Here is a 19,188-nt window from a genome sequence, read left to right as displayed (position 1 = left end):
AACACACGCGCAACAACACACACGTTTCAACAAAAGCTAATACCACACGTTTTCCGAAACACGCTGTGCAAACACTCCTAAGGCAATGAGCAGTTGACTGAACAACAGTGTTTGAATCGCGCGTCTCATGTGTGTGCTTAATTCCACTTTGCCGTGAGTTTTTTAAATGGAATGATCATTCAGTGCTGTATCTGATGAATTGAAAGTGAGTTCACACCCTCAATGTGTAATCTTTAGAAGGTTTTTATTCGTCAGCCAGGTGAACAAGGGAAAATTCCATCAATCGATTAATACAACAAAACAAGACTTTTCGAGATTTGCAGACAAGTTCACATTAGGGGAAAATTTCACGGGCATGCGCAGGGTTCTTATTTAAAGAAAAAAAGGGGGGACACATCTCCTCTCCACGACCCCTGCGTCCAAACTCGTGTAGTGTTGATGAAGCTTTTAGTTCACAACTATTCATACAAATTTTATTATTATGTTCAGCTGCTTTTGTTAATCCAGCGAAGTTCAGTTGAGTACACAGTTCTTCCAATGCCCCGAGCAATATGAGCATGCTCGGAAAATTCGAATCCACATATGATTAAGACATGACTTCCACCAGAATTTCGTCCTGGCACAATCAAACTTCAACATGGAGGCATTTATACACCCAGAAAAACCATGTGCGCTTCAAAAACAGCAACGACGAATACACTCAACTCTGCAAGACTAAGTTCGATTGAAAAACGTTTGCTCGTCACAACCTCTCAGCTTCGACCAATTTTGCATCATCAGAAAAACAATAACTAAAGATAGAAATACCAGCTATTTAGTGGCCTGCTCGTTGCAACACTTTGCATACTACAAAACAAAAAATATTTAAATGTGGGTTAAAAATGCAACAAGTAAATAACACGTGCATACCTATGCATAGACTATATAACAAATAAAAACAAGCCTCTGTATGTACAATCTACAGGAGAACAGAACACAAGGCGCACATCAGATTGTGCTGCATCAGCTGTTCTGAAAACAATAAAAATAAAGTGAAGCTGCACTATAAAGCAATGCATCATCACACCAAGAGACTATTCTTCTCAGCCAAGTCTCTGCACTACCTGCAGCCTTGTCCCAGGCTACGACGCGGATTGAAGGCAAAAGAAAAGAAAGGCAAAAACACACCTCCTAATATCCGTTAACTGCCACAAATAACACATATATACACGAGCTGCCACACCCTCCACAAGGCCGTTTTGTTTTCTACTCAAAACTCTTCAAAGACGCAAAGGACACCCTCTGTAAAAGTCAGCATGAGATTTCCCCAAGACAGCGAAAGTTCCTTCTCAAGAAAGTTTTAGCAAACAGGCTAGCATAGACGTATGCTAGAAAAAAGGATGGCAACACGGAAGCAGCAGTGCTGCTGGAGCATTGTACTCTATGTTGCAACTAACAATGTTGTTACAAGCGGCGTGCTTAAGCACAATCTTGCATTCTATTGTATTCTCCTTGGGTGCGGCTAGCAAACAGAAATAAATATCTGGGGTATTACGTCCCAAAACCAGGATATGATTACGAGAGAAGCCGAAGTGGAGGGCTTTGGAAATTTGGACTATTTTGTGTCCTTTAGCGTTCACTGACATCACTCAGTACATGGGCCTCTGGCATCTCGTATCCACCAAAATGCGACCGACGCGTCTTTGTTTGGATTGCGACCTTCGGGTCAGCAGCCGCTCAAACAGAAGAAAGCGGGAAGATGGCACGAAACAACGCTAGAATGAGGGGACTCAATGGCTAGGTGTTCCCATCACTAAAACTCTCTAGCGATGAGTTTGAGTTCGAGGGTTCCCATCTCGGCCGCATGTTATCATAGAAAAATAAAAAACCAGGACACTAGGAATTGAATTCCATTGCTGAAGCTACTGTACAGTTCTAATATTACGAATAATATGTGAGGTTTTATGTCCCGAAACCACCATTTAATTATGAGAGACGCTGTAGTGGAGGGCTCCGGAAATTTCGACCACTTAAGGTTTTTTAACAGGCACCCAAATCTGAGCACACGGGCCTGCAGCATTTTCGCCTCCACCGAAAATGCAGCTGCCGCAGCCAGGATTCAACCCCGCGACCTGCGGGTCAACAGCCTTAGCCACTAGACCAACGTGCAATACACTCTTGGTAACCCTTATGACAACTCAAAATAATGATACAGCGTTTCTTTTCTTTCCTGGCTCCCGTCACATTTATTTGCATCAGTACAGTGGACTGCTTGTGCAGCGCACCTAAGCAACAACAGCAGACCGACAGTACACTATGCGTCCAATGTTTAAAGTTCACTAGGTCTGAGAAATCTGTTTCCCAGCAGATTTGCGAATTCATTCCGTTAAGCTGCCCAGCAGGTTTCATGGTCATAAACTTCTGCTAATGACTGTAGATCTCCTGTGATAGAGCCCACGTATGCCATCAGGAGACTATGCTATCAACATTTGTGCTGCACTTAACTACAATCTTGTGTACATGGCCTGCCACTATCTCGAAGGGGCTTACTCTGTGCAGGGGATGCCAACATTGAGATGTTACGTAAAAAGATGCCAACAAGAAATTTTGAAGCGAAACAAAAGAAGAAGAAACAAGCTCGACTACAGCAGAATCAGGCTAAACAGGTTACTGCTGCTATACATATATTTTTTTATCACAGATCGCTGCCTCAAATCAATGCCTCGACTATTGCTGCTGCGTTTGCTTGAGGCACAGAACTGAACACCTCACCCTAGTATAAAGCTCTTGAGGCTATTTCGCAGAGCAAAGACTATTCCAGCCTCTTCAATTCTTATATGTATACATAATATATACTGTACATATATTTATTTTATCGTAAACCCTGCACCTGTCAAGCTACTTAGAAAGAGAAGAGCTTAAGGCATACAGATAAGAAGCCATAAACATAATGAGAACAAGCTAGACTGGCTGCTGGTTGCATTGTAATGCAGAGCACTTATATGAACTGCATAATAACACAACAAAGAATCCAGATCTCTGATGTGTTGGCAACACAAAAGAAGACCAGAAAAAGTCAGCAACGTTCGCACACTTTTGGTCTCGTCAATTTGCGCAGACGTGCGAACCAAATCTAGCTGACGTGAGCTCAGTGATTCGTACAGAAGGATGTTAGGCAAAGAGTGTGCATATGATGTTAAATAAATAAAATAATGAAGACTTATCCAACGAAAAGCCATGTACATAGCGATGTGCAATGCAACAAGAAAACTCCTAAGATGCAGGACCCAGAAGAATATGCTACCAAAAGTCGTCAGCCCCCATAAGCGCAGCAATAACACACTCTTTTGTAGTGACCCATAAAAAATCTGATGAATGATCAATTAAGGAAACGAAGGATGCAAATGAATTAGGCATAGCATGAAATGACCCTAGAAGCATTTTCTCATTGGTGGCTATATTCAGCCAGTATATAGTTACAGACAACGAAATGATACATTGTTGCTAAGTGCCTCCATTTCGCCGACAAGCTGTAAACAAGCAGCAGCTGTAAACGATGAAACTATGAAGAAAATTTGCTTTCCCAATCACAAGACGCACTATGCAAAAAATTTACTTTTCTGCAGTCAAATGTACAGTACAATTTACTGTTAGGGAAAACATGCGAGAGCGCGACCGGTGCTCTGCGAGGCACTAACTTCTGGTGAGATTTGGAAACGTAGAGCATGCGCACAAAATCACAAGGACGGTCCGTGCCCTGTGTCGTCTGCTACTTCCCGCCTTAGCGCGTGGCGCGTGCTAACGCCGGGCTATGTTTTAGTGGTTATAAGGAGGAGCCGGCTTTGCTCGTTGCATCAAGAACCAATTTTATTGTCTGTTATCAAAGGCGGGCGGCTTGTTCGAGCATTGTGCAAAGCTTACGACTAACATTTTGGTGAGCATTGACAGTGATTGGCGATGCAAGTGATGTGTTTTGTTATCAAATCAATTTCACAGAATTCCAAAGCTGGGGGCATGATTCTTTGGTGAACAAATTTTCGGTGGTGCCAACTCTTAGATGTGGCATGGCCAGGGTACCTGAGGATGAAAGGCTTTTCATAGTCAAGCTCTACACTAACGAATACAGTCAACATGCTGTCACTGCCGTGGTAAACAGGCCACTGAATACTGCGACGGTGCTCATGTGATGAGCCATAACGAACCTTCCACTGCGTCGCTCATAATGATACTGCTCTTCAGCGATGTTAAACCCCAACATTTATTATTAACAAGCATTTATTAAGATGCTTCTTAATATAACCGCATGGCTTTTCATTGTATATCACCTTTTTTTTTTTTTTTTTGAAATCTCACTGCTGTGGGCGTGAATCACATCGTTTCTGAACTGGTGGATACCACAGCAAGAAATAACCTGGACCATTTTTGTGCCTGCTGATTACCAGCACACTAGGGGTGACTTGAATCGCTATGGGAAAAAACGAAAGCACTCAGCAAGTGCAGGGGCGGAAAGTATCAGACGAAACCCAACAAGCAATGCCTTTGTTCTTTTTTTATGCGCGTGCGCCACGTTTACAAATCTCGCCACTAGTTCGCGTCTCGCTGACCACGCGTTCGCGTGTTCCCTCTAACAGTGGACTGTACTGCACGTGCCCAAATGTTCATTGTGTCACTTGGGTCCACCGAAGAAGAAAGGATAGCTCATGGAAGCGTTGCTGTCACACTCGAGACTCTGAGGAGGTTAGGGTAGCCCACTTTGTAACTGAAAGCTCGTAAACATCTGCAGCGAGGATGAAAATTAGTCCAGAATCAACTTAATCTTCCATGGCTTTTTTGTTTGTGGCATTTTATTTTGTTCCTCAATATCTAGCTGAAAGGTGCTGCTAGACTTATTAAAACACCTAAGCTGCAATGCACCTTCCCAAGCACGCCAATAAGACGGAGCTTAAAGAAGAGCAAGAAATCCCACTTTAGTACCGTTCAGGCAGATATGTGAAGCGCTTGACAGTATCACAAATCAAAGAAGCGCATCGAATCACTCAGGGACTGAAGAGGTGCATAGCTGTGCTTGATGACTGATAAGTCAAGGTACAGAACCCTCCCCAGTGGCAAAGTCGACGGAATGCGGCCAACTAATCTACATTTGGCGAATGCAATGACTCGTTTAAACCCCTTGAGTGCAAATTGACAGCTAGTGAATAGTGGCTAGTAAATTATGGACAAGTATTGCCAAAACTCTGCAACTACTTCAATAATGACTATACTGATAAAAATCGGTGCTGAGTAATTTCAATAGAGTGCTGTAGCAATTAGAACAGAGTTGGCAAATACTTACAATTTCTAAGGTCGTCATGAAACATGTTCACACAAGCAAACGGCATCAAAGTGCATATATAAAGACAAATTTTCCATTTCAAGCAGTGCAAAATAATATGACAATAAAGGCTGGTAGAGTGACAAAAAAAATTGAAAAAGCCTTGGGCTGCTAAAGATGAAGCTAGTTCGCTAAAAGCGAAGATGGCTAAAAAGCAGCAGTATGCATCTTGTTAAATACTTAAGTTACAGAGTTGACCCTTTATGTATGCTCACAATAGAATGTTATTGCACGCAGTTTGCAAATATAGCAACTCAAGACTACAATGATGAGCGGCGCATGCACTCTCACAAGGCCAGTAGTTAAAGCAACGACGCTATTAGTTGGAATGTGGTGCTCGAGAGCGACTGCAACTTCAACGAAACACACTGTCGCGTGCCCCCTTTGTACACTAGAATAATCACACACTAATGACACACACTTGAAACATTTACCACAAAGGCAACATACTAATGAGCAACATCGTTAAAATGGTACTGAGAAACCACCAATTTTAGCTATGAAGCTTTTCATTAAAAGCCACTTGACTAATTCGTATTTCTCGTTGAGGATAAGTCGATTACTAAAAGGCAACCCCTGAGCAGACACAGCAACCAGTTAAAAGCTCTTAATAAACAGACACTTTAAAATATTCACACATTGGGTTAGCACACATTTTCAAACAACTATTGCATATCCATTAGTACAAGAAGAGATTAGCTTTAAGCACTGTGTCTCTACTGCCCCTTTGTATTACAGCTGCACAAATGTGTCCCTTGGCAAACACTTCATGATCACACATAGTACATTTTAAGATAATGCTGCTAATGTCTGTGCAAAGAAGGAAAAAGAAAATGCACAAACTTGCAGATAAATGAATGTGAAAGATGAAAAACAATGAACTTGCTGACTTTAACACCTAATGAGACCAGAATACTCATATTGTTCAATGAAGCCTTTCACGCGAACTGAATGGGTGCGAATGTAACTGCGTGTAAGCGTGTTGGCAAAATAAGTTAATATTCCTAGCTTCGTTGAATGTGCATGTGAGACTGACAAAAATAAAAATATTCTGCCATTAACTGACATTCTGTGTCATTTCCTAAGTTTGCAACGAGCAGCCCGGCTGCGAGTGCGATTGGTGACTATGCTCGTGTTCTTGAAAACGTCAGGTCGAGACCACTACGTGCTGTTCATTACTTTGTAACATATGCTTCCATATAGTTGCTACTATCTCCTACGCTTCTATAAACAGCTAAATATTTCTTTCTGGCAGTGTATGACGCGCACCACTCCCCGAAACAATGAATGAATGGATGGACCGACGTGACCAATGGCAATGGCTGCGGTAATGTAGCGATGAATGAATCTAGGGGTGAGGCTCAGCCTTAAATGCCAATGTCAAGTGGTTCATTAGACACACCCTGTTGAAAAAAAAAGACTACAGAGACTGTCCCAAAATGTGCAAAACTTCTGTCAAAACAGATATCTCGTCGGAACGAGACTTTTCGTCCGAACAGTATAATTGACCAGCACACGGACATTCAGTTGTCACAATCAGCGTGCCATCATTCCCGTGAGAAAATTTAATGTCTAGCTGTTTCGTCTTCACGTCGATAAAGATCTCGCCACAGCAGATTCTGTCGCTGTGAAAATTTGCTGAAGACGTGGCAGGTGTAATCCCTCTTGCATAAACAACAAGGTTGTCATGCTTGGGTCTCATTCACACAGCCGTCAAGCACTCAGTCGCTTCATCTTCACGCACTCTGTGACTTAATCACAGTATCTGTTACAGTGTGGCGTACTGCAATGGCATTTTTTTTTTCTAAATATGAAATGCTAACGACACACTACCTGAATTCATCAGGACAGATCCTGATAAATTTTGGCGCTATATTAAGCAAACTAAAGAAGGCGTTTCTGAAATACAAGTTGATGAGGTCACGATAACAGATCCGGCACTAATTGCTGATCATTTTAATAAATACTTTCAGAGCGTCTTTTCCGAACCACAGTATTATGAACTGCGAGACCCGATGCCCATAATCACGGATGATGTTCTGATAACTCGTGAAGGTGTTTTACAAATGTTACTTAAGGTTAATCCTAAGAAATCGTCAGGCCCTGACGGCATTGGTAATTCATTCCTACGACGCTATGCTGAACAAATCACTGACTTCCTTACTGCCCTTTTCAATGTATCATTCAAATATGGTCAGATACCAGACGATTGGCGTAAAGCTCGTGTTGTGCCGATCTTTAAAAAGGGTAACCGCTATTCTTTGACAAACTACCGTCCTGTTTCTATCACTAGTAGCTGCTGTAAAATGTTAGAGCATGTTGTTGCAAATTACATTAACACATTTTTATCAGAAAATAATATTTTGTCGCCTAATCAACATGGTTTCCGAAAAAATATGTCTACGGTAACACAGCTTGTGTCTACAGTGCATGAATTCGCACGGGTTCTAGATATATCTGGGCAGACTGATGTGTTCTTTTTAGATTTTAGCAAAGCGTTTGATAAGGTGCCTCATGGAAAACTTTTGTTTAAACTCGAAAATATTGGGCTACCTTCGGGTATCGTTAAATGGATTCATATGTACTTAAATAACAGAACTCAATTTGTTGAGGTCAGGGGTTGTTTTTCTTCTTCGCTAAATGTTTCTTCTGGTGTGCCACAAGGTAGTGTGTTAGGCCCCTTGTTATTCTTAATTTTTATTAATGATTTAGTTGATGTCGTACATAAGGACATATCCGTCAGATTATTCGCGGATGATTGTGTTGTTTTTAAAGAAATATGTTGTGTAAATGACCACATATTACTTCAACAGTCTCTTACAAGTATAGATGAGTGGTGTCAAAACTGGGGCATGGAACTTAATAGTGACAAAACAGTTCTCTTGAGAATAACAAGAAAACGAACTCCCAGCCTTTATACTTATTTTCTCCGCAATAACCCACTCAAAGACGTAGAAAAATACAAATATCTAGGAGTCACTTTGACAAAGTCACTTACGTGGTCAGACCACATTACAAGCATATGCACGGCTGCACTTAGGAAACTGTGGTTTCTTAAGAGGAAACTTAAATCCTCAACGAAGGAGACTAGATTATTGGCATATAACACCTGCATCCGATCAAAACTTGAATATGCCTCGGTTGTTTGGGACCCTCAATGTAAAAAAGATATTGCCTTGATTGAAAAAGTTCAACGGAAGGCTGTCAGATTTATATTTAGTAAATATAAAAGATATGATTCGCCAACACAACTTATGCAACTAAATGATATCCAAACACTGGAAATTCGCAGGAAAATTAATCGGTTAACGTTCCTACACAAAATTCTTTCCGGTAAAGTTACAACAAGTCTGCCCAACTGTGTGAAACCTCTATCTTCTAGAAAAACAAGACATAAGCATAAATATTCATTGGCGCCAGTTTTTGCCCGTACCACTGCTTTTAAAAATAGTTTTTTCCCTAGGACTATTGCTGACTGGAACTCTTTACCAATAAGTGCTTTTCAGTCCGAAGATATTGAAAACAGCTTGAAACTTTTTTTGTTTAGTTCTGAATGATGTATCCATATGGTGTGTATTCGCAGTGCCCGAGTAATGTAGTTAGTTGACTTCTGCTGCGCATGAGTGTTCTGATCACTGTTTATGTGCCGTAACTCTGTTGTGCAAGTGCACTATAAGTTGTCTAATTAAGTGCTGTGACATTGTACTTTTTTTTTGTTGTTGTTTTTGCCCCTCCTGCTTGGGCCTAAGTATAGGCCTGCAGAACCTGTAAATAAATAAATAAATAAATAAATAAAATAAAATGCTGGCAATGTTATGAGCACCAGGCAATTCCCTCCCTTGACATGTTGTTAATTAGGAAAATACCAAGGAGAGAGCGCATCTAAACACAGCGAAACGTCACTGTTAGGTTGACACCGTGAAGGTGACTTTTGTGTGAATGAGGCCTTCTGCAACTCCTGGTCAACTCTGCTTAAATTACGCCTTGTTAAAATATTAGTGACACCAACACGACACTAGGCATTTCGAAAAACGATACAGACCAGAAGTAAAACAAGCTCGCGAGGATTTCTACTTGACAAGCTGCCCTCTACATACATCGTCAGAAGCAAAAGAAAAGTGAGCAACACCAAACTATATCAACGCTGCCTAAGAATGCACAACCCAATGATTTCTCTGTAACACCTGCTGCCCAGAGCTACCAGGAACCGCGAGTTAAAATGGTACCCATGAGTGACCGTTCATAAGCACAAAGGTGTGACTGCAACGTAACATGAGAAAGCAGTTAGCCTGTATCTCCTACTTCATTACATTTGTCACATGATTTATTCATGAACAAACATCATATTTCTTTCGACCAATGTGCTTTCTTATATACAGTGCCACTTCAAGATAGCTTTCTGCGAACCTTTCGCACTAATTTGTGGTCATATAAAATCTCATTGCGTGCTCAATGCAGCGCATTGTGACAAGTTGTTTATTCATTCACCTTTCAACCTTTCAATTCTTTTATTGCTTTTGCTAAACACTCTCGGCCTTGAGTTTAGTTTTTTTTGCACAACCTATTGATGCATATGTGTAGAACTTGACAAGTCGTGCTTGAGCATAAGGTAAGCATAATTTGTTATAAACCGCACGGCCTGAAATGGTACAGATTGCAGAGTGGCCCTTAATTTACTCATACAGCTTTTGCTATTTATGTTCTGCTTAGAGACATAGAACACATTAAAGGGACGCCAAAGAGAAGATTTTTTAGCGTGTTAGTTAACCACTCACAATATGGAAAACACCACTCTTACCACGATAGACACTGCATAAGCAAAAAGCGCATGAAAGAATACAGGACGCAATGCTATTTCTGAATTTCTGAACCGAATTCCGCGTCAATGTAGATTATGACGGCATCCATTAGGTCATACACAATCCCTAATCAACAACAACAAAGAACACTGTTTTCTAAGGAACCTGCAGACTTAAACCCACCGACTTTCAGAAAATTTCACGGAGTTAATGTTCCCAAAGTACGAAAGATGCACTTTGAAATCCGCGATTTCACGTCCAGAGACTTTAAATTAAAAATAGAATTATTTGGACCTTGATTTTTTTTCTCTACTAATAAATGGTGGTGAAATTATATTATTACAGTTCTGGGAGTACAATATACCAATATAATCCAGTTCATTGTTCGCTTTCAGTGACCCTCTATGTGCTTGAAAATTGAACGAAACGCACGCTAAACATTCCACACGAAGACATTTTCTATATTCTGCTGATGTTAGTGGTCCTACTTTTGATCAGTATTTAAGCAGCTTTAATGCAATCACATTACACTACTACACTGTGACAGTCATGCACACGTGCGCTAGATTGGGGGCAACGCCCCTCGGCATAGAATGTATATATGAGAGCGCTATCGTTCAATAAACGTTCTTTCGACGCACATGACCCGTGCAAGCCACATGGTGTCAGAAGTGGTCGGACCGCAGCCGATACACGCAGCCGGCGAACGAACAGCGGACGCGTAGCAAGCCAACAGGGGCGGCTCGAAGGTCCCAACCAGCTACAAGCATGCAGAACGGGGAACAGCGCCAGCAGGCCAGCGGACCAGTCACCACGCTATTGCCACCGCCGAAAGCCCTGGACACCACAGGAGACGTATGGCGAAGCTGGAAGACATGGCGGCAAGAGTTCGAGCTCTTCGCAACGGCAACATACCTGAACCAGCAACCGAAAGAGGTACAGGCAGCCACCTTTCTTATGATTATCGGAGAGGACGCACGCAAGACGTACAGCACTCTTGATTTTGCAACTGACGAAGAGAAGTCGGACGTAGAAGTACTGAAATGAAGTTTGAGGCATTTTACAAACCAGCTCTAAACTTAGCCTACCATGAGTTCCGCTTTGGAAAGTGCGACCAAAAGGACGGTGAAAGTTTCAATGACTGGCTGACAGACCTCAGAGTGCTAGCAAAAAGCTGCGAGTTTGGGCAGCTTGAAGAGCGTATGCTGAGAAGCCGTATTATTCTCGGAATTAGAGATAAAAAGCTGCAAGAAAAGCTAATCTCCGAAAATGCTTCTTTCACGAAGACCGTAGAAATGTGTCGCTCTCGTGAACATGGCAAAGAACAGTGTGAAGAGATACAGGCGCGCCCGAAAAGCGATTACGCAGCCGAGATGAACGCGCTATCTGAAGCGAAAGGTCAGCGTTGTACAAAGTGCGCAAAGGTTCATCAGACCGACCGTGTGTGCCCAGCAAAGGGACGCACGTGCAGGAAATGCGGTGGCAGAAATCACTTTGCGATAGCCTGCAAGAAGATGCAAAAAAGATTTCATTCGAAAGAGCACGCAGTAGCATCTGTCGATGCAGAAGAAGGCGATTTCTGGTTAGAAACGCTATCGCATGCCCGTGGGAAAGACGACCGCTGGACGGCTACCGTTGAGATAGAAGGAAAGCCTATTTTTTGCAAGCTAGACACAGGCGCAACATGCTCGGTTATAGCACGCAGCCAGCTGCAGAAAATAACAAACAAGCAGCCACTTGATTGCAACGTTGTTTTAAACACATTTTTTGGCTTCCAGAAAAAAGCGACGAAACAAGTTCGTCTTGAAGTGGCAACGAGAGAAAGCAAGATTCTGACAGAGTTTTTCGTCGTGGATGACGAAATCGCCGTGACCTTGAGCGGTACAGTTGCCGAAGAGCTTGGCTTGCTCCAACGTGTCTGCTCTGTCGACCAAATAGAGCTTTACGGCACTGCCAAGCCTTACGAAGACGTGTTTGAAGGTCTGGGTCAACTGGAGGGTATTGTCTACCATCTAAAGCTCAAGCCCGGGTCCCAGGGAGTAGTGAAACCAGCACGGCGGATTCCAATAGCATTGCAAAGCAAGGTGAAAGCTGAGCTCGACCGCATGGAGACTGCTGGAGTCATCGTGAAAGTGACCGAGCCGACAGAGTGGGCCAGCAACATGGTCGTTGTTACAAAAGGAGAGAAGGTACGCATTTGTCTTGATCCTTCCGACCTAAACAAAGCTCTGCTTCGCGAGCACTATCCAATGCCAACATTGGAAGACATAGCACCTTCGATAAGTGGGGCCCAGTACTTTACAACTTTGGACGCAGCCTCCGGTTTCTGGCAAATCAAGCTGGATAAAGAAAGCTCTAAGATTTGCACTATGTGCACTCCATACGGCCGTTATAGATTTTTGCGCATGCCCTTTGGAATCTCGTCGGCGCCGGAAATATTTCAGCGGGCCATGCACCGCGTGCTAGAAGGCCTCGAAGGCGTAGCGGTTGTCATGGACGACATTCTAGTGTGGGGCCGATCAAGAGAGCAGCATGATGCAAACCTTGAACACGTCCTACGACGTTGCCGAGAGTACAAACTGAAATTGAACAGAAAGAAATGCCGTTTTTTACAGGAGTCCGTCCGGTACTTGGGACACATTTTGACGCGCGACGGCCTGAGCCTGGATCCACAGCGGCTAGAAGACATCTTGCAAGTCCAGACGCCAAGCAACCAGAAAGAGCTGCAGACGTTCCTGGGCATGGTAAATTTTGTCTCTCGCTTTATTCCGAATATGTCGGACCTAACAGCACCACTTCGAGAATTACTAAAGAAGAATGTCGCGTGGCTTTGGGAGGACCGCCAAGATGCAAGCTTCAAGGCTCTGAAGGAAGCGCTTGCGACAGCCCCTGTACTAAGCTACTACGAGAAGGGGAAACCAATCAGGCTGTCGGTAGATGCCAGTCAGAACGGAGTTGGCGCAGTGATCATACAGGACGGGCATCCACTAGCGTATTCGTCGCGTTCCTTGACAGAAACACAGCAAAGGTATGCCCAGATCGAAAAGGAGATGCTGGCAATTGTCCACGGCTGTGAAAGATTCCGCGACTATCTTTTCGGGCAGCCTGAAGTTGTGGTAGAATCCGATCACAAGCCACTAGAAATTATATTTAAGAAGCCGTTATGCCAATGTCCTCTAAGGCTTCAGCGCATGCGCCTCAGCTTGCAGAGGTACCCGATAGTCGTCAAATACACACCTGGAAAACAGCTGTTTGTTGCTGACGCTTTATCACGGTCCCCGAGCCAAGCAATATTGAAAGAACAGTGCCTGAATTATCAGTTGAACACCATTGCTTGCCTGCAGGTTTCAGACAGACGGCTGAGCCAAGTTCTACAAGAGACCGACCAGGACCCTGTGATGGTGAAACTTCGACAGTACGCAAGCAGTCAGTGGCCGGAGAGCAAAGCTGACGTCAGCAGCGAGCTACGATGCTACTGGAGCTTCCGCGACGAGCTGCATACGCAAGATGGCCTTGTATTCAGGAGCAACCGCCTCATCATTCCGGCCAAGATGCGCAGCGAAGTTCTTGCCTGCCTTCATGCAGCGCATGGGGGAGCAGAAAAAATGAAAGCACGTGCTCGAGCTGTACTTTTTTGGCCTTCTATAAACAGCGATCTAGAGGAAGTTGCTCGACGCTGTGAGACCTGCCAAAAGCACAAGCCACGAAATCGGCGCTTGCCATTGATGAACCATGAAATTCCTAGCCTACCCTGGGAAGTTGTGGGAGCCGACATATGCTATCACAATGCTACCGAGTACTTGGTGGTTGTTGACTTTTATTCTTTCTTTTTCGAAATCAGGCCCGTGAAGACGACAGCCGACAAGGTGATTGCTGCCTTCGCAGACATATTCGCCACTCATGGCTTCCCGCAGCGCCTATGCACGGACAATGGACCGCCATTCAGCAGCCAGGACTTTCGTGAATTTGTCGGTAAGATTAGCTTGCATCATGTTCGCTCCAGCCCCTATCACCCTCGATCAAACGGAATGGCTGAACGTGCGGTGCAAGAAGCCAAAAAATTGCTGAAGAGGTATCGGTACGGCACAGTGGATTTTTGTGCTGCATTGCTTGAATGGAGAAACACTCCTCGCGATTCCTATTTGAAATCTCCAATGCAGAGACTCATGGGCCGAAATGCGAGGACGCTGCTGCCAGTCACGGAAACCCACCTGCGACCGCAGACCATACCGCCAGAGGAGGTTCAACGGCGGCTCCACGTCATCAGAAGTAGACAACGTTCCTTCTACAACAGGGGTACAAGGCCGCTACCAGGACTTCCTGAGGGCTCCCGCGTCACAGTGTACAACGTACCATCAAAGACCTGGTCCCCTGCTACGGTTGTCAAGCCTGCCAACAGTCCGAGAGCCTACATTGTTGAGACCGAAGATGGACTCCAGTTGCAGCGCACCAGAGAACATCTCCGTCTGGCCCCCACTCCACTGGTGCCCCCCACACAAGAACATCAAGCTGACGTGGGCCCCGCCGAGCCACAACTACGCAGAAGCGAACGCAATCGCCGGCCACCGCAAAGATACCCCATGCCGGAACTTTAGTCTTTTGTTTGTTTAAGAAGGGAGATGTGACAGTCATGCACACGTGCGCTAGATTGGGGGCAACGCCCCTCGGCATAGAATGTATATATGAGAGCGCTATCGTTCAATAAACGTTCTTTCGACGCACATGACCCGTGCAAGCCACATACACATTAAATTTTTTTATTAAAAATTTCTATCGCACAGCTGTATCAAGTGTTCACCTCAATTGTATTTATGCATTCAGCGGGCTTGACACTTTTTCAAGAATAAAGGTACACAAATTAAAAGCCTATTTGTTCAAAGCGTTCCTTTCAACGTCGCAAGCAACACGGTTCACAGTAAGTGCCAGCTTCGTCCTGTAATTAAGTCTGCTTGCTACGTTACCAGAACGGCTGAAAACGGTAAGTCACGGTTATCTCAGATCGTGACACACCATACGCCGTGGGCACGACACATAAAACCGAGACCAGATATCAATGTCATTTACCTCTCTCTTGCTTGTTAAACCATTTCAAAACGCAAACCAACGCATCAGAACCAAGCTGCAATATTTCTTGTTAGAAGGGATATGCTACATTGCATCGCAACCACAGCTAAAGTTCCTAACAGCACAGTCACACAGTATCAGAAATAAAGGCAAAAAAAGAAAGGCAAACAAGCTAACCAACTGCACCTTACTTGGGCACTAATAGGCTCTTTTCAATAACTTCAATCTAGCTTTCTAGCACACTAACCTTGATAAGCGTAAGTAATCATGGCTGGCTGCATTTCTGCTCAACATTGTTCACAGCATGGGCCGATCTTGATCGCCACATGTTGACTCAATGTGCCAAGTTGCCTAGCATGCGGGAAGCATGCTAGCCACATTAAAAAATTCGAGCACAAGTGTTTCTCTACACACAAAGTTTACCTTGTAACGTGATTAAATGGCGAGACAGAGCAAAATGTTTTGAAGCATGCCATTAAGTTTGTATTTCGAGGCTTTCTATGCATTTCAAGCAGGCTGTAATACGCGCCACGAACACTTAGTTTCCTCAACAGGTGCCTCTTTTCGAACTAAAAAAAGAACAAGGTGAGGTTTTTTCTAAGCAAAAACAACCGCTGCATACAGACTATTGTTTCCACATCATCTTAAAATGCAGTTTCTCTTGGCACAGAAAAGCCAGATTCTGTAAATGCACAAGTCATATAACTGTGATTCCGACAAGGACAATGTAGCGGCTTTCCTGTTTTATACAAGGCATAGCCGGAACAGCTACCGAACATGGAGAAAAAAATTCGCGATGTTCTTCAGAGAAAACTATAGTAGCTTTTAAGCAACACATCATGCCTTAGAGAAGGCAGACAGCAGACTTTTTACGTGACCTATCTGCTGATAGTACTTGTTTTAACATTTTGATGTCCTTTTAGGTTAGAAGCATGTATCACCACATAGATAACATACGGTTATGCAGGAAAGCCAACTCGTCCTTGTTGAAAAGAGCCTATCAAGAATGTCGCAAAACAACAAACAAGAGTGTCATCTTATCACATCCATACGCATAATGTGCAACAAAGATATGGACTCAACTACAAACATTCTTGCACTTTCGCACCCAGATAGATCGTGCAAAGAGTTGATGGCAACGCTGGTCCTTGCTTTTGCTGCGATTCTGAGAGAATATGAAAGACTGGTATAAAAAAGAAGCTAACCGGCATCGTCGAACGTCACCTATGTTACCTGTGAAGTAGCCTTTGTTGGTTAAGAAACTCCCTGGTGCTCTGTGAGTGGTTCTCGTCGAACGTCATCCATGTTGTTTGTGCAGTGGCCTCTGTTGGTTAAAAAACTCCCTGGTTCTCTGCGAGTGGTTTTCTTGTCATTCTACAAGCAGTAACCTGGCTATGAATGGAAGAGCTGTCCGCACTGGGTGAAGCACAAAAAAAAAAAAAAAAAAAAAAGGAACCTGCACTACGTGACGTCTAGCAGGCGCCCAACCATGTTTCAAGCGGATGTGCTGCAGGCGTCAAGCAGACACCTAGCAGACATCCAGCAGACGTCTAGTGGACATCTAGAATAAGTCGTTTTGGGGCATCTAGCAGATGCCCCAAATGACCAATTTTCTGGTTTATTGCTGCAACAACGAAGCCAAACCTAACCAATCGTCGTCATGACAGCACGACACACTCTTTAACAACGTGTCAGAAACACACGGCAGGGAAAAGTGGAGACGGCACTTCGACGAGGACGATTTTGCAGAGCACGCAATCACAACCTTGTCGCACATTTCTCTGTGCTCATACCACAAACATGCTAATGTCTCTGGGGAACCATATAAAAACAAAAAACTCTCAAGAGACTAAACAATGCAACAACTGGCCAGAAGTATATATATATATATATATATATGTAACACACTCTGGGTAAGGAAACTGGGGAAGCAAGGGAGGGGATTCAATGGCGACATGACAGGTTCCAGTAGCATAACAAAGGGTACGGGTGTTGTCTTCAGAGTGTTGAAGGGAAAAGTGGGGAGCTATAACAAGACTAGACAAATGACGTTATCGCAGGCTACTTGCACTAGCTTCTGAAAAACGCAGAGGTGGCCTCATAACTTTTTTTTTCGTTGTGTGGAAAAGTCAGCGCTGATCATCTCTCAGTTGTCATCACTGTAGAGCCACTGCAACAAGAATCCCGACTGTGCACACACACACACACACTGTCCTCACCTTGAGCGATCGTTGCACCAGCTGCTTTGAGGCCGCAGCTGACTTCCTGCGGATGCACTGTTGACAGTCCTGCCGTCACAGTCAGTTTCCAACAGGGTGGCTGTAGTGCCATTGCGGTCAAATTGCGACTGACACGATGCTGATGGTCTGTAGTAGCAGTGAGCATCCGTGACATCCAAAGTTGACTGTTTTGTCGTTTGTGGTGACTATTCTGCTGTAGCAGCCGATAGACCTATCACTAACGTCGCCTTCCTTCCCGTGCAGTGGCCATCAATTGTTTCACAAGTTCTCCTGACATTAGACATTATGGACCATTATTTTTGTGTGCAAGTCGAGCGCTTTCAACAAATACAACTGCTGTGAAACAATGCAATGGTTTGTGGCGCTTGTGGTGGCAGATTTTCATTCGGCCTAAATGTGCTGTGTGACTGCATAGTGACCGGCTCACGTTCCGCCAGTCATACAGATGTGATTGTCCAGAATGCTTCCTTAAGTTCAGAGGGCGTTCCGACGTCTTCAGTTGTGGAAGTGGCGTTGTTCTCCCGCCCAAACACGTCCTGTAAGACAACGAAGACTTGAGTTGTTTAGGTTAGCCTATAGGGGAACTTTTCTTTTAAAACCGCTGGTAAGACGGAGGCACTAAGGTTAAGGGTTAGCATATTACTTTCTCAAGGCTCCGGCTTAGATACAACTTTAACGCTTTCGTTGCAATTATACTCAGTTACAACCCAAGAAAAAAAAGTTAGTTTCAAACCAGCCCACTATGAGCTAACAGTAGAGCTGGCAAGCAAGTGTCATCACCTGGAAAATACAGGAGCTCTTTTATTGTTTTCCTTTTTCCTTCAAGTTTCTTTTAATGACGATAGTCTTTCTTGGGAAACTTCAACACAAAAGCTTTGGTCTGTCTGTCTGTTGGTGTCTGTCAACCTAAACGATTCAGCTACCAGGCTGAAGTTCAACGGGATCCTCAGCGTTCTCTCACCTTGATGTGTTGTCCGCGTTTGTACTTGCATACATGGTTGACCAAAAAGCAAATATTGTGCATATCTGATGCACAACATCAACACGTTATTATTTCGTAGTGTGTTTCTTTATACTAGAAAATGCATAAATGCATAATTCTGAAGACCATACTGTTTATTAAACTTCACTTAAAATGCTATGCTATGCACGAAAAGACAGATGTTTCCTACACTTTGCGAAGCCGATACAGTGCTGTCACCTACCCGTGGCTCTGAGTTTTACAGGTGGTTTCGTTTTCCAAGATTACTGGCTAGATGGCCCTCATGTCTCACACAGGGCTTCCAGGATCTCATTGACCGATCATCTCCTCACGCAGAACATTAAATTAAAGTTTTATTCTCTCTCTCTCCAGACAGAAGACTATTGCCTTTCCATGATATTTGCAGTGAAACACGCAGATGCGCGGCCGATTTCCTATATCTCTTTCTGTATAGTACGAGATCATTCTGTGAAGAATACGAGCAGAATGCGAATAGAGTAAACGCTTGTTAAATATAATCTGATGAAACAAAGAAAATATGCCCCATTTACCAAAAGTTCTATTTAATGACAGATGAACACGGATACAAAATACAGCTACAATACCAGTCCGGCCAGAACCACTTGTTCCGATTGAGCAGCAGTCCTGGGATCCGTTAACTCAGAGTCTACTGTACTCGATTTTTTTTTCTACCACCGTCGCAATGGCCGTGATAATGCTAGAACCTTTGAAGCCACATGTATATACACTGAC

At 43.7% G+C, this 19,188-nt stretch overlaps 1 protein-coding gene across 3 annotated transcripts in view; it reads right to left on the bottom strand.

Moving 5' to 3' along the window:
- Nucleotides 1-227: 227 nt before the first annotated feature.
- LOC119179844 (ubiquitin carboxyl-terminal hydrolase 43) overlaps nucleotides 228-19,188 on the bottom strand; it is a 75,134-nt gene continuing 56,173 nt past the window's right edge. For 2 of the 3 annotated variants that reach the window (XM_075869124.1, XM_037430963.2), the window contains one exon: nucleotides 228-17,989. Coding sequence is in view for 1 of the 3 variants with exons in the window: in XM_037430963.2 (XP_037286860.2) it covers nucleotides 17,891-17,989 (99 nt within the window). In the remaining 2 variants the exon portion in view is untranslated. The remainder of the gene's footprint in view (nucleotides 17,990-19,188) is intronic. The other variant, XR_012884881.1, reaches the window with a different exon arrangement.

This window comes from Rhipicephalus microplus, chromosome 7 (genome assembly GCF_043290135.1).
Source record: "Rhipicephalus microplus isolate Deutch F79 chromosome 7, USDA_Rmic, whole genome shotgun sequence".
NCBI lineage: Eukaryota > Metazoa > Arthropoda > Arachnida > Ixodida > Ixodidae > Rhipicephalus > Rhipicephalus microplus.
Note: the sequence above shows the minus strand (reverse complement) of the source record. Positions and strands in the feature narration are given on the sequence as shown.